The 16,265-nt window shown below is 39.6% G+C and overlaps 1 protein-coding gene across 3 annotated transcripts in view; it reads left to right on the forward strand.

Moving 5' to 3' along the window:
• Positions 1-16,265, forward strand: part of SPAG6 (sperm associated antigen 6) — a 64,717-nt gene that overhangs the window by 25,174 nt on the left and 23,278 nt on the right. For all 3 annotated transcript variants that reach the window (XM_070800818.1, XM_070800816.1, XM_070800817.1), the window contains 2 exons: positions 12,867-13,072; positions 13,949-14,122. In XM_070800818.1, coding sequence (XP_070656919.1) covers positions 12,867-13,072; positions 13,949-14,122 — 380 coding nt within the window. The remainder of the gene's footprint in view (positions 1-12,866; positions 13,073-13,948; positions 14,123-16,265) is intronic.

The following is a 16,265-nucleotide window of genomic DNA, read 5'->3' on the forward strand; positions in this document are numbered from 1 at the left end:
GTATGTAGCAATGGTTAAATGGGCTTTCCTGGTGGCTCAGAGGTTAAAGCGTCTGCCTTCAATGCGGGAGACCCAGGTTCGATCCCTGGGTCAGGAAGATCCCCTGGAGAAGGAAATGGTAATCCGCTCCAGTATTCTTGCCTGGAGAATCCCATGGACGGAGGAGCCTGGCGGGCTACATAATCTTAAAGCACTGTACTTAATAATGCAAAGCCCCAAACCCACAAAACAATTAAGTGTCCCAAGTTGGGGGGATGGTTAAGTAAACTATAGCATATTTGCTCAGTGGCATATTATGCAATTATTAGCACTGTTGGGGCAGCTCGTCCTCAGGAATAAAAGTGGACAGTGGAGGCCCGAGGGTAACTTCAAGGAACCACTCAGAAGGAGTCACACCAAGAACTGCTGACCAGGGAGCCCTCGTATGAAAACGTCCTGTACACTTTCTAACCATTCAGTATTTCGTTTCTATCTCCTCTCTCCTTTGTGTGTTCTCATAGAGAATTCCACTAGGGCACAGCTGATCCTTTACTGTTTAGCCTCCTCTGTTAGCCTGAAGCTCCTAGGGGCCTGAAGCAATAACAAATGCCAATGAAGTTTGAAGGTTCAAAGTTTAATAAAATCTTTTAAACATATTAAAATCCATGTAAGATTGTTTTGTTTTTGCAGATTGTAGGTAGAGTGAAACTACAATTGTGGTTGCAATATTATATAAAGCAAGTGGAAATGTATTTTTTGTTTGGGTGTTTTTTTGGGGGCTGTGCCACATGGCATGTGGAATTTTAGTTCCCTGACCAGGGATTGAATCCACATCCCCTATGTTGGAAACAAGGAATCTTAAACTTAACCTGGATTGCCAGGGAAGCCCCTAAAGCAAGTGGAAATGAATGGGAACATTTCTAGATACAAAAAGCATATTTTGTAAAAAGCTGATTCCAAGTAATTTATTGTTTCATCCCAAGAGCCCTCCAGACCCTCTCTGTAGGTCTGGCTTCTTCCATTCAGCCTAGTCTCAGCTGTTGAGTAGGTATAACTATGAAACTGAAAGTCACTAAAATTGGGGTTTTAAAAATTGCTTTATATCTTATGCTACTTATTATCTTCCAAGGCCATACCAGTCTTTGTTTTTTCCCACCTTCTTTTTTCTCTCATCTCCACTTTTTGACTTTTCCTTTCCATATTTTGAAGCTGTTTTTTTTATGCTTGAGCCTTGTATAAGTGTGCCATCTTTCCAGCTGATTGTAATTTCTTACTAAGGCCCCATTAACTCCAGATCAATGGCTTATTTGACTCACTTGACTTTTTAAAGGAGCTAGAATTATTTAACCTTCAAAGCATATGTATGTATTTATGTATGGATGGATGTACGTTAACCTTTAATCTCTCAAACACTCAACCCATGTGTAAGGGTTAGATGGATGGTTCTGAAGATTGGGTGGAGAGAAATGGTATGGAAATGATGAGTAGGAAAAATGGCATTTGTGAGGGTGGGGGATAAATAAAAATCATAGATTAGATTTTTTTCATAATAATATGCAAATTCCTTCCACTTTTTCACACTCCCACCTGCAATTGGAGATGTCAACTTCTCAACTCAATTATAGCTCTAGTTAACTGTTAACTACACTCTTAACTACAGGAGAATGTTGCCTCTCTCAGATGTATTGGTATAGAATAAAGGTGGTCCACTGGAGAAGGGAATGGCAAACCACTTCAGTATTCTTGCCTTGGGAACCCCATGAACAGTATGAAAAGGCAAAATGATAGGATACTGAAAGAGGAACTCCCCAGGTCAGTAGGTGCCCAATATGCTACTGGAGATCAGTGGAGAAATAACTCCAGAAAGAATGAAGGGATGGAGCCAAAGCAAAAAGAATACCCAGTTGTGGATGTGACTGGTGATAGAAGCAAGGTCCGATGCTATAAAGAGCAATATTGCATAGGAACCTGGAATGTCAGTTCCACGAATCAAGGCAAATTGGAAGTGGTCAAACAAGAGATGGCAAGAGTGAATGTCGACATTCTAGGAATCAGTGAACTGAAATGGACTGGAATGGGTGAATTTAACTCAGATGACCATCATATCTACTACTGTGGGCAGGAATCCCTCAGAAGAAATGGAGTGGCCATCATGGTCAACAAAAGAGTCTGAAATGCAGTACTTGGATGCAATTTCAAAAACGAAAAAATGATCTCTGTTCGTTTCCAAGGCAAACCATTCAATATCACAGTAATCCAAGTCTATGCCCCAACCAGTAATGCTGAAGAAGCTGAAGTTGAACGGTTCTATGAAGACCTACAAGATCTTTTAGAACTAACACCCAAAAAAGATGTCCTTTTCATTATAGGGGACTGGAATGCAAAAGTAGGAAGTCAAGAAACACCTGGAGTGACAGGCAAATTTGGCCTTGGAATACGGAATGAAGCAGGGCAAAGACTAATAGAGTTTTGCCAAGAAAATGCACTGGTCATAACAAACACCCTCTTCCAACAACACAAGAGAAGACTCTATACATGAACATCACCAGATGGTCAACACCGAAATCAGATTGATTATATTTGCAGCCAAAGATGGAGAAGCTCTATACAGTCAGCAAAAACAAGACCAGGAGCTGACTGTGGCTCAGACCATGAACTCCTTATTGCCAAATTCAGACTTAAATTGAAGAAAGTAGGGAAAACCACTAGACCATTCAGGTATGACCTAAATCAAATCCCTTATGATTATACAGTGGAAATGAGAAATAGATTTAAGGGCCTAGATCTGATGGATTGCCTGATGAACTATGGAATGAGGTTCGTGACATTGTAAAGGAGATGGGGATCAAAACCATCCCCATGGAAAAGAAATGCAAAAAAGCAAAATGTCTGTCTGGGGAGGCCTTACAAATAGCTGTGAAAAGAAGAGAAGCGAAAAGCAAAGGAGAAAAGGAAAGATGTAAACATCTGAATGCAGAGTTCCAAAGAATAGCAAGAAGAGATAAGAAAGCCTTTCTCAGCGATCAATGCAAAGAAATAGAGGAAAACAACAGAATGGGAAAGACTAGGGATCTCTTCAAGAAAATCAGAGATACCAAAGGAACATTTCATGCAAAGATGGGCTTGATAAAGGACAGAAATGATATGGACCTAACAGAAGCAGAAGATATTAAGAAGAGATGTCAAGAACACACAGAAAAACTGTACAAAAAAGATCTTCACGACCCAGATAATCACGATGGTGTGATTACTGATCTAGAGCCAGACATCCTGGAATGTGAAGTCAAGTGGGCCTTAGAAAGCATCACTACGAACAAAGCTAGTGGAGGTGATGGAATTCCAGTTGAGCTATTTCAAATCCTGAAAGATGATGCTGTGAAAGTGCTGCACTCAATATGCCAGCAAATTTGGAAAACTCAGCAGTGGCCACAGGACTGGAAAAGGTCAGTTTTCATTCCAATCCCAAAGAAAGGCAATGCCAAAGAATGCTCAAACTACAACACAATTGCACTCATCTCACACGCTAGTAAAGTAATGCTCAAAATTCTCCAAGCCAGGCTTCAGCAATATGTGAACCGTGAACTTCCTGATGTTCAAGCTGGTTTTAGAAAAGGCAGAGGAACCAGAGATCAAATTGCCAACATCCGCTGGATCATGGAAAAAGCAAGAGTTCCAGAAAAACATCTATTTCTGCTTTATTGACTATGCCAAAGCCTTTGACTGTGTGGATCTCAATAAACTGTGGAAAATTCTGAAGGAGATGGGAATACCAGACCACCTGATCTGCCTCTTGAGAAATTTGTATGCAGGTCAGGAAGCAACAGTTAGAACTGGATGTGGAACAACAGACTGGTTCCAAATAGGAAAAGGAGTATGTCAAGGCTGTATATTGTCACCCTGCTTATTGAACTTCTATGCAGAGTACATCATGAGAAACGCTGGACTGGAAGAAGCACAAGCTGGAATCAAGATTGCCAGGAGAAATATCAATAACCTCAGATATGCAGATGACACCACCCTTATGGCAGAAAGTGAAGAGGAACTCAAAAGCCTCTTGATGAAAGTGAAAGTGGAGAGTGAAAAAGTTGGCTTAAAGCTCAACATTCAGAAAACAAAGATCATGGCATCCGGTCCCACCACTTCATGGGAAATAGATGGGGAAACAGTGGAAACAGTGTCAGACTTTATTTTTGTGGGCTCCAAAATCACTTCAGATGGTGACTGCAGCCATGAAATTAAAAGACGCTTACTCCTTGGAAGGAAAGTTATAACCAACCTAGATAGCATATTCAAAAGCAGAGACATTACTTTGCCAACAAGGTTCGTCTAGTCAAGGCTATGGTTTTTCCTGTGGTCATGTATGAATGTGAGAGTTGGATTGTGAAGAAGGCTGAGCACCGAAGAATTGATGCTTTTGAACTGTGGTGTTGGAGAAGACTCTTGAGAGTCCCTTGGACTGCAAGAAGATCCAACCAGTCCATTCTGAAGGAGATCAGCCCTGGGATTTCTTTGGAAGGAATGATGCTGAAGCTGAAACTCCAGTACTTTGGCCACCTCATGTGAAGAGTTGACTCATTGGAAAAGACTCTGATGCTGGGAGGGATTGGGGGCAGGAGGAGAAGGGGACGACAGAGGATGAGATGGCTGGATGGCATCACTGACTCGATGGATGTGAGTCTGAGTGAATTCCGGGAGTTGGTGATGGACAGGGAGGCCTGGCGTGCTGCGATTCATGGGGTCACAAAGAGTCTGACACGACTGAGCGACTGATCTGATCTCTGATCTGAAAGGTTTCTTGCTAGCTGGCTTCCATGTCTGCCTCCTCCTATTCACATCCCTGTGTAATCTGCTTCCACGTTGCACCAAATATATATAGCCGAAGTGATGGTATGTGCCTTCTGAGGTTAGATTATGAAAGACTACAGCTTTTGTCTTGGGTTCTCTCCTGTGGATCTCTCACTCTGGGGGAAGCCTCATCATGAGCAGCCTATGGAAAGACCCAGAGACAGGGAGGAACTGATGCCTTCTTCCAACATTCCCATGGCTGTGCTGGGAACAGATGCTGTAGAGCCAGTCAAGCCTGCGATACCTGCAGCCTTAGCTAATGGCATAATTGCAACCTCGTGAGAGGTCACTTCCGGAACCTCTAGCTGAGGTTCTCTCCCAGATTCCTGAACCTCCAGCTGAGGTTCTGTCCCAGATTCCTATATTCTTATTATAGAAACAATAAGACTATACATGTTTCCTGTTTTAAGCAGCTGAGTTTGGTGTGATGTTACATAGCAGTAGGTAACAACCCATTGTAAACAGTGGATTAGACCAAAAACTAGACAAATTCTTCTACTTTGGAAGTGACATTTCTAAAGTCAAACTGGAGTATGCTGTGCTGTGCTTAGTTACTCAATCATGTCTGACTCTTTGCGACGCCATGGATTATAGCCCATCAGGTTCCTCTATTGGAGTGGGTTGCCATGCCCTCCTCCAGTGGATCTTCCCAACCCAGGGATTGAACCCAGGGCTCCTACACTGCAGTCATTCTTTACAGTCTGAGCCACCAATGGTCAGCATGTAACTAACTTTGGTGATTGCAACTCCGTATTTGTTTTGACTGTGATTTCACCAAATCATGAAAAACTTGGTTGAATGGCTTGATAATGTAAGATTAACATCATAAGTTGTAGCCAAATCTTAAATCTTTTTTAACCTGCTTTATTTCAAACAGGTTTTGAAGTAATACAGTTATGTATTTTACAGCCAGATGTAAAACCAGCCTATCTTTAAACCGATAAATAGGGCAAACTAAATGCAAAGAAATAATGATTCCTAATTTTATTTTTAATGAAGCAAATACTGTAAAACATAACTTTTTGTTGGGTTTAAAAACAATGAGTTACAAGCAGTGTTTGGAAAAATATATAAAGTTAAAAGAAATTAGAGTCCCTGAGGTATTTGAGTTGCCTAACTACTTTTGAATTAGTGTGCTAAATATATATACATATTTTTTCCTTTCTTTTTTCTTTTTGGAGAACCTCTTCATTTTGAGTCCTTTTTGTGAGTTCTCATGATGGATCACTTAATTTTGCTCAAATTCTTCCCTCCTACATTGCCATTGTGAGCAGGAAAATTAGCTGAGTATCATAATATATGTTTAGATTAATCCTTTTTTTACAGGCCAGTTTTTAGGTTTTTGTCAGTCTCTTGGAATTCACCTCTGAATTTTCTTATATAACCACAATAGTGGTTCTTCCTTTATGACTCCACAACATGTCTTCAAGAATCAAAAGTAGAGAGAACTACACCTTTTTCACATCCAGAAAGTCCCCACAGCTCATTTCAGAAGGTTTAAGATTTAAGCCTAAGATTGTAAAATGACGAACATATTTTATTTGGCCTGCACTGTGTTGTTTTAGGGGGCTTCCCAGGTGGCACTAGTGGTAAAGAACCCATCTGCCAATGCAGGAGACATAAGAAAAGTGGGTTCGATCCCTGGGTCAGGAAGATCTCCTGGGGCAGGGCACGACAACCCACTCCAGTATTCTTGCCTGGAGAATCCCATGGATAGAGGAGCTTGGCGGGGTAGAGTCCATGGAGATCACAAAAGAGTCAGACACAACTGAAGTGACTTAGCACGCACGCATGCATGTTGTCTTACACAGTGTTTTTTTGTTTTGTTTTTTAAAGTTTCCAAAACTTAAAGCAATCAGATGTCTGACATCTCTGGAAAAATCCAAGGATCTGACAGTGGTTAGGTCTGCATTCCCACGCGGCAGCGCTGGGCTGAAGAAACTGAGTAGATGGTGCTCCTTGTATCTGGTGCATATGTTTTTCCAGTTTACTGTGCTCCCCACTCAGTTATTGTTCCTCTGGCTTCACTTATTTTAGTTACTTGCCTGGGCCCTGTCTTTACCACTGCTGATCTAACCAAACCATGAGCTGTAACAATTAAGAGGGGTTAAGGCCATGGTGGTTGTTTAGTTATGTCCAGCTCTTTTGTGACCCTGTGGACTGTAGCCTACCAGACTCCTGCTATCCATGGGCTTTCTCAGGTAAGAATACTGGAGTGGGTTGCCATTTCCTTCTCCAGGGGATCTTCCCAACCCAAGGATTGAACCTGCAGCTCCTGCCTTGGCGGGCGAATTCTTTACCACTGAGCCACCAGAGAAGCCCTAAGGCCATGATGAGCACTATTAAAGCAAAATCACTTTTGCCTGATGCACCTGGTTTCACCTGTACCTATTATACACTGATGGACTTTCCTGTTTGTGTTGTTCCTGTCTAGTCCGCATAAAGTCATTTATAATAGTTGATTCATCCAGATTTAGATACTAGTAATTTTATGAATGTTGTTGATCTCAAATGTCCCCCCTTTTATCTGTGTCTCTTTTTGTTTAAAAAATTAAATCTAAAGTCATACTGAGCTTGTCAAAGTTCCATAGAGATGGCTGCCTCATTTCCTTCACTCAGCAATGAGGTGTTGAGGAGGCCGAAGAGAACTAGTTATTCCTTGGCTGGAAATAGCTGACCATCAGATTTGAGGACTGTATATCAGTTGTCTACATGCATGCAATCGATGGCTTTAATTATTATTTATGAATAAGGAAGGTGCTATTGGATAGCTTTATTTCCACTGACAATTTGAAGCCTAAAAAAATGTTAAAAATGGATAACACTTAGCATTTAAAAAATGTAGTATTTTAACTGTAACAAAGGCATGAATTAAGACAAGAAGGAAAGTGTGAAAAAGTGAATAGTATTTCTAGAATATATTTGTAATTTTTCAAAGAAAAATTATGCATTCTTTCCTAATTTGTTTAAAGGAGATATATATTCCCACCATTTTTAAAAATAAGAAACTTTCTTCCATATTGAGAAGTAAGCTAAAGTATTTATATTTATTTTTCCTTTATAATAATAATGTTAGTATAGTTAGCCCCAGCAGTAGCTATGTGTATAGTCAAAGACATGTTCATATTTCTTTTATTTTTAAAAAATAATTACATTGAAGAAAATTTGGCAAATAGAGAAGAAAATATATCACCAATAGTGCCCTATGCTATGCTATGCTACATCACTCCAGTCGTGTCCGACTCTGTGTGACCCCAGAGACGGCAGCCCACCAGGCTACCCCGTCCCTGGGACTCTCCAGGCAAGAACACTGGAGTGGGTTGCCATTTCCTTCTCCAATGCATGAAAGTGAAAAGAGAAAGTGAAGTCGCTCAGTCGTGTCCGACTCCTAGCGACCCCATGGACTGCAGCCCACCAGGCTCCTCCATCCATGGGATTTTCCAGGCAAGTGTACTGGAGTGGGGAATAGTGCTATAAACCCCACTTAAATCCTATTAATGTGTTGGTATAACAGAAAACCTTTTTTCTCTGATTTTTTTTTTTTTTTGGCATAACTACTTCTAATCTTGCTGGTTACCTAACAGTATATGATTATGTCACATGTTCTTGCATAAAAGAAGATACAGTTGTTAAAAATTCACTTTTTGAAGATTCATTTAAAATTTACAAGGAGGTTAAGATATTTTCCCACACTGAAGATAAATTTCTTGGCTTGTTTTTTCCCCTGGTTAAAACTTTTATGAACGTCTGTACATATCAATCTTTGATTTCCAAAGAGTAATAATTAAACAACCCAAACTCATTTCCAAATTAGAGTTAAAATGAATTCTGTGAGATTTCTCCTATGGGGAGTAACTTTAAAAAATGTATTTATTTATGTGGTTGTGTTGAGTCTTAGTTGCTGCAAGCAGAATCTTTTAGTTGCAGCTTGTGGGATTGAGTTCCCCGACCAGGGACTGAACCCGGTCCCCTGGGTTGGGAGCACAGAGTCTTAGCTACCGGACCACCAGGGAAGTTCTCTATGGATATTAACTTTTAAGTATACTAGATTTTTTTTGAGGGTTTTGGTTTTTTGAGGGTTTTGGTTATTCCTGCCTTTTTTTTTTTAAGAGTAGAAAAGTATAGGGAAGAAGAAAAGGGGAGATGGAAGGAAAATGGGAAGCACTGCCTGAAATTGCACCGTGTACATTTCCCCAAACACTCCACGTATTGACTCTCAGCCCCACTCTGCACTGCGGTCTGTTCACACACTCACCTTTAGCAAAGTCCACCAGGACAGAGCAGTGTTTTACTCTATTTGGCTTCCCCAAGATCTAACTAACCCAGTTTCTGGCACACAGGAAGCATGTAATGAACACGAAATGACCAGAAAAGAGAGCAAAATATGTGCATACACCAAGCCTGAGAGGGCAGAATCATATCAGTATGGCTGGGGCTGTAAGTCAGACTATCAACCACACGTGGCTTAAGCCTGAGGATGTTTTTCATTTCACATGACACAAAATTCAGAGTCAGGGCCATTCCAAGGTTGGTTATGCAGCTGAACAGTGTCACGGGGGACCCAGATGTTTCTTATTTTTGTACTCAGCCATCCTCAGCATATTGGCGATTTCTCCTATTACAGTTGCAAGATGGATGTAGGAGTTCCCAGATGTCATTTGCAGGCAGATGTGCCCATGTCCAGCACAGATGAGGTGGTGTTTCCTCCTGTGTATCTCTGTTTATTACAGAGGAAAATTTCTCACAGATGCTTCCAGCTGACTTCTACCCAGGTCCCATTTGCCAGGATTGGTTCACAAGCCCATGCCCGGACTGACAAGAAGCCAACTGCGACTGGTACAGAAATACCAGAGGAAGCAATGGTACGGAAGAGAAGAAAGATACACCACAGGAAAAAAGAGCGGTAGAGGCAGGATGAAATAGTTAGCCTGTGGTTTGTGTAACATATTGGATTGGCCAAAAGGTTCATTTGGGTTTTTCCATAACATCCATAATATCCATAATATCTTATGGAAAAACCTGAATGAACATTTTGGCCAACCCAGTAGTATGGCTTGCGTTATTTAGGCCTATTATAATGTAATGTATGTATGTACTCTTACCTGTATATACATCTTGTACCCAGTATATGTATGAAGGTGGTTGAACAATATTGTTTATTAATAACAGTGTGTGCCATCTAAGAGCAGAGCCAGGTTTTGAAGGACCATGTAAACTGGAGAGAGAAAGTATATGAAACTCAAGTACAGCATTGATTGCTAGGCCCCATCCAGGTCCCTAGAAGCTTCATTCCTTTCAGGCAAGCCTTTCTTTGGTACCCTACTCATCCTTCCCCTCATTTAGCATTACTATTTCAGAAAGAATGGAAAGCAGCTTTAGATGGAAATGGGTAACAAGCCAGAAAAACTGGGGTTTCTTTCATAACAGAGTTCAGGGAAAGGAGGATAACAGAACTCAATTATTCAAGGAAAGAATACAATGTATGGGAGTTACAACCATAACATTTGTTTTAAAGAACTTTGTTTTCATTAATAGTACTTTTAATTGTTCACTGCATATTCTTTACTCTTAGAAACAGTGTGAAAGTGAACATACATACATAGATGAAGTAATCCTTATGCTTTCTCAAAATAAAATATTTAGCCTAGTAGAGTTGACCTTGAACAATGTGGGAGTTAGAGGTGCTGACCCTCTCCGGAGTGGAAAATCTGAGTATAATTTACAGTCAGCCCTCATATTATCACTTCCTGCATGTCTGAGATCCTGAATCCAATCAACCACTGATGGTGCAGTACCGCAGAGTTTATCATTGAAAAAGCCCGCCTACACGTGGACCCACATGGATCAAATCCAGCGTTGTTCAAGGGTCACCTGGATATATAGATTCCAGGCACCCTTGAATATGACTATATAAATTTGATGTTACCATACAACAGGGAGGTCTGGCATGTTGCAGTCCATGGGGTCACATAGAGTCAGACACAGTGGGGCAACTGAACAACAGCAACAACCATACCACACCTGTATAATTTGAATTGAATTAAATTAACATGCTAATTATTAAAGTAGAATATAAAAATTATATCTGGAAATTGCATGATATCACACCCTTATGTTTTCTTCCCTTTTCCCTTGGGAAGAAAGAGTGATCACCTGCTTTACCTGCTATATTGTTGGTCTTCAGGGAATGGCAGTAGAATCTCAGAGCGGTTTCTGAGGAATGTCTTCTATTGATTTGAGGTGGATATTCCAGTCAGTTGCTGCTGTTGTCTTTTTTTTTTTTAATTAAAAAATTATTTTTTATTTTTACTTTTTGGGCATACTGTGCAGCATGTGGGATCTTATTTCCCTGAACAGGGATTGAACTCATGCTCCCTGTAGTAAAAGCAGAGTCTTAACTACTGGACCACCAAGACAGTCCCCTTCCCACCTTTTTTTAAAAAACATATTCCTCTTATCTGCCTCTGGTTCTTGAGATTACATATTAACTTCCCATTGTATTTCATATTTCACACTGGATTTTTTAATTGAAACATATTTGCTAATCAGCGTAATGTTAATTTTAGAAGCGTATCATTTGCACCAGCGTTGAATGAGTCTGGCACATAATAACCTTCCATTGATACTTGTTTAATGAAAGAATGAATGAATCATTTATACAATATGGGACTTCTCAGATAATTATAATAATTGAAGGAAAACAAGTGTTGGACACTAACCTTCATTTTCTAACATTATTTCCTTTTAGAAAATGTGATATTACCAGTTGTTTGAAAAATTAAAGACTCTTCTTTAAAGACTAAGTGATATGCTGAATTGATAATTTGGCTATTGACATAAATTGTCCAGGAGTGGAATTGCTGGGTCATATGATAGTTCTGTTTTTAGTTTTTTGAGTCCTCTCCATACTGTTCTCCATAGTGGCTGTACCAATTTACATTCTGCTGTGTGGTGACCTAAATGGGAAAGAAATCTAAAAAAGATTATGATATTATATATCATATACATATAGTCATATATGTATATGATTTACTTTGCTGTACAGCAGAAACTAATGCAACATTGTAAAACAACTATACTCCCAATACAAATTTTTTTAAATAACAGAAAAGATAAATTGTCAAGCTGCTACACATCTGAGAAAATGAGAACATAATTTGAAAGGAAGAGGTTGTAGAAATGGGTGTATGTGATTCAGTAAGAGAGGCCATGAACACGAGAGTAGGATCTGTAACTATGCAGTGTACTTTATGCTTCTGAAAAGACATTTTTTACACATATATGGGTCTGCCTGTTTACCTTACATTCTCTGTAATTTAAAAACTGTGTTATTTTTTTATAGCTGTTATTCTTGGACACACAAATCAACATGTATATTTGAAAGATATTATTTCTGACATATCAAATGCTTATGATTAATTTCTTTAATGTTAAATTTTATATATTAAATCCTGTTGTTTGGTTGTAGTTCTCATTTTTTAAAATGTTTTTGTATGTACAACAAAAATGCACCTTTTGTGTACAAAGTTTTAAAAAATCTTTTAAAATATGATAAGATGAAAGGAATTAAAAAATCGACATTATTGGCACGAGATTCATGTTAATGTTTACTCATGTAAATAGAACAAAATACTGCCTAATTAGTGTGGTTGGTAAATTTTTGGTACTTTAATTTTCTCTGTTATTGTAAACCATGCATAAAATGCTTGCCTATTGAGAAGTGCAGAATTGTCAGAGCTTAAACAGCTGACATCTGCTTACTCTCTTAAAAAAAAAAAAAAAAAAGAATAACAAGCCATTTCAGCCTAATCTACCTCAAATGTGTTCATGTAAATGGAGGTCCATCTATTGACCTGTATTCTTTTCAGCTCGCGATTGGCCCACATGGTTCATGAAACCAGGAAGGCTGATTTGAAATGCAGATGTCGAGACAGTGAAGTACACCCTCCCCTTTTCGCTTTGCTGTATCTGTCAGGGTGAAAAGTGGCTTGTACAAGGGTCAGTCACCCATACTCACTTAATTACTTTTCTTGGACCCACAGAGCTGTCACAAGCTGTGGTGGATGCGGGAGCTGTTCCTCTCTTAGTGCTCTGTATCCAGGAGCCAGAAATTGCTTTGAAAAGGATTGCTGTTTCAGCCCTCAGTGATATTGCAAAGCATTCTCCAGAGTTAGCACAGACAGTGGTGGATGCAGGAGTGATTGCTCACTTAGCCCAGATGATCCTGAACCCTGATGCTAAACTGAAGGTATTTAAAAATAAAGTTGAGAAACAAACAAACCAGGATTCTGATAATCTAAGAAAATGGAAACGATATGTGTGCAGATGGATAGTATACATTTTTAGATATTAGTAAATTATCATGCAAAACAGGTCTGGGTATATTATGTATTTGGGTCCTTTCGTATGTGGAAACAATGCTGTAAGGATTAGACAATCAAGATGTGACTGGGGAAAAGTACATGCAATGCTGAAAACTAGAAGTAACATCAGAATCAGTAATTAAAGTAAGGAATCATGTCACGATTAAACCTCAGGGTTAGAAGGGACCTAAAGATTTTCTAGCCCACTATTATATTTATGTTTCCTATGAAAATGGTCATATTAGTCTTTTGAGCTTTCTAAAATTTAATTTTCAGTTAATAGTCACCAATTATACTTTTATATTATAATAGTTATGTTCTATAAAATTTTAAGATTGTCAATGTTAATTAGACAATGTAAAATTCTTTAAAACTGTAATAGCCACCTGCCCAAAGTTTTGCTTGATCATGTTTGTATTACATTACTGTACTTATCATAAACTAATGATTTAAGTAGTGCATAATTAAGAAATAATATTCACCCAAAGGTCATATTCTTTGACCAGCCTCAATAAGTAAATATTTAAATAGTCAATAGTGTGAACTAAGATGTTCAACTTGGAAATTAGGAAATTTAAGAAATTGAGTATTTAGGTATAAGAGTAGGAGGTGAATACTTCAAGACTCTTAGGTTATGTTGAATTTGTGTTTATTTCTTCCTCTTTATAAAGGAATTTGAATGTGATACAAAGCTGTTTAAATTACATCTGAACTCCACAGTGGACCCTGTGTAATGTTTGGGTTTGGTTTTTGTTGAACAGCGTCAGGTCCTTTCAGCTCTCAGTCAGATCGCGAAACATTCTGTGGATCTGGCAGAAATGGTGGTTGAAGCAGAGATTTTTCCAGTGGTACTTACCTGTCTGAAGGACAAAGATGAATACGTGAAGAAAAACGCTTCTACTTTAATTAGAGAGATTGCAAAACATACACCCGAGGTAAAACAAGGGGAAAAGAAATCAGCTTCGAAATACAACCACATGCTGTTAGTTTAAGTTATTAAGCAGAACATCAGTTTGTTGACAGGGCCCCGGGTGGTGTCACGTGTTGTGAGGGTTTCTCACCCTTAGCACAGTGGTCGTTTTGGCCGAGATGACCCTTGTCGTGGGGGGGCTGTCTGTATACTGTAGAGTGAATGTTCAGCAGCATCTCCGGCCTCTGCCCACTAGATGCTAGCAGCGCCCCTCCCCTAAGTTGTGACAATAAAAAATGTCCCCATGTATTACCAACTGTCTCCAAGGGGACGAAAGTGCCCCTACTTGAGAACCACTGGGTTGTAGCAATGGAATTTGAGTCTGAAATCTCAGTTTTTAATCATTAATCATTGTCTGCTTTCCACTTCTAAGTTGTAGGGACCGTGGACCTTTGTTGTCCTGTCACTCTAGGTCATCTGGGCGTAGTGAGAGACACTGCCCCTCCAGGATGGGAGAGATCACCAACTCCCTGCTCAGCCACTCATACATGGTGGTTCCTGCTCTGGGTTCTTAGATGGGAAAAGAACAGAGACGAAGTGAACTTGGGTAGATTAATCTGCTTCATACTCACGCATTGTGTGGAGGGGGCAGGGAGCGGTTTCAGCAGTTAGCTAGTTATGAACTATCCCTAGGTTTAGTGTTTATGTGAGGCGTTTTGACATCTATTACGATAAGGATAAAAGTCATGTAAGAAAAATTGAACAGCAGAGAGGCTCACAGTGAGCATATTCTGTAATTAGAAATAGCAGGATTGTTATCCTTGTATATTTCTTTGATAAATATAATACTTTCGAATGATATTTCAGATTTTGTTGTTTAGTCCCTAAGTTGTGTCCGACTCTTTTGTGACCCCATGGACTGTAGCCTGCCAGGATCCTCTGTGCATGGGATTTCCCAGGCAAAAATACTGGAGTGGGTTGCCATTTCCTTTTTCAGGGAATTTTCCTGACCCAGGGATTGAACCTGAGTCCCCTGCCTTGGCAGGTGCATTCTTTACCACTGAACCACCATTTTTTAGGTCTGAAATTTTAAAATTTGGCAATGCTAATATAATATTATCAGACATCCTGGAATGTGAAGTCAAGTGGGTCTTAGGAAGCATCACTACAAACAAAGCTAGTGGAGGTGATGGAATTCCAGTTGAGCTATTTCAAATCCTAAAAGATGATGCTGTGAAAGTGCTGCACTCAATATGCCAGCAAGTTTGGAAAACTCAGCAGTGGCCATAGGACTGGAAAAGGTCAGTTTTCATTCCAATCCCAAAGAAAGGCAATGCCAAAGAATGTTCAAACTACAGCACAATTGCACTCATCTCACACATTAGTAAAGTAATGCTTAAAATTCTCCAAGCAGGCTTCAGCAATATGTGAACCGTGAACTTCCAGTTGTTCAAGCTGGAAAAGCTTAGAAAAGGCAGAGGAATCAGAGATCAAATTGCCAACATCTGCTGGATCATCGAAAAAGCAAGGGAGTTCCAGAAAAACATCTATTTCTGCTTTATTGACTATGCCAAAGCCTTTGACTGTGTGGATCACGATAAACTGTGGAAAATTCAAAGAGATGGGAATACCAGACCACCTGACCTGCCTCTTGAGAAACCTGTATGCAGGTCAAGAAGCAACAGTTAGAACTGGACATGGAACAACAGACTGGTTCCAAATAGGAAAAGGAGTACATCAAGGCTGTATATTGTCACCCTGTTTATTTAACTTATATGCAGAGTTCATCATGAGAAACACTGGGCTGGAGGAAGCACAAGCTGGAAACAAGATTGCCAGGAGAAATATCAATAACCTCAGATATGCAGATGACACCACCCTTATGGCAGAAAATGAAGAAGAACTAAAGAGCCTCTTGATGAAAGTGAAAGAGGAGAGTGAAAAAGTTAGCTTAAAGCTCAACATTCAATAAACTAAGGTCATGGCATCTGGTCCCATCACTTCATGGTAAATAGATGGGGAAACAGTGGAAACAGTGGCTGACTTTATTTTTCTGGTTTCCAAAATCACTTCAGATGGTGATTGCAGCCATGAAATTAAAAGACGCTTACTCCTTGGAAGGAAAGTTATGACCAACCTAGATAGCATATTGAAAAGCAGAGACATCA

Source organism: Bos indicus, chromosome 13 (assembly GCF_029378745.1).
Source record: "Bos indicus isolate NIAB-ARS_2022 breed Sahiwal x Tharparkar chromosome 13, NIAB-ARS_B.indTharparkar_mat_pri_1.0, whole genome shotgun sequence".
Classification (NCBI taxonomy): Eukaryota; Metazoa; Chordata; class Mammalia; order Artiodactyla; family Bovidae; genus Bos; species Bos indicus.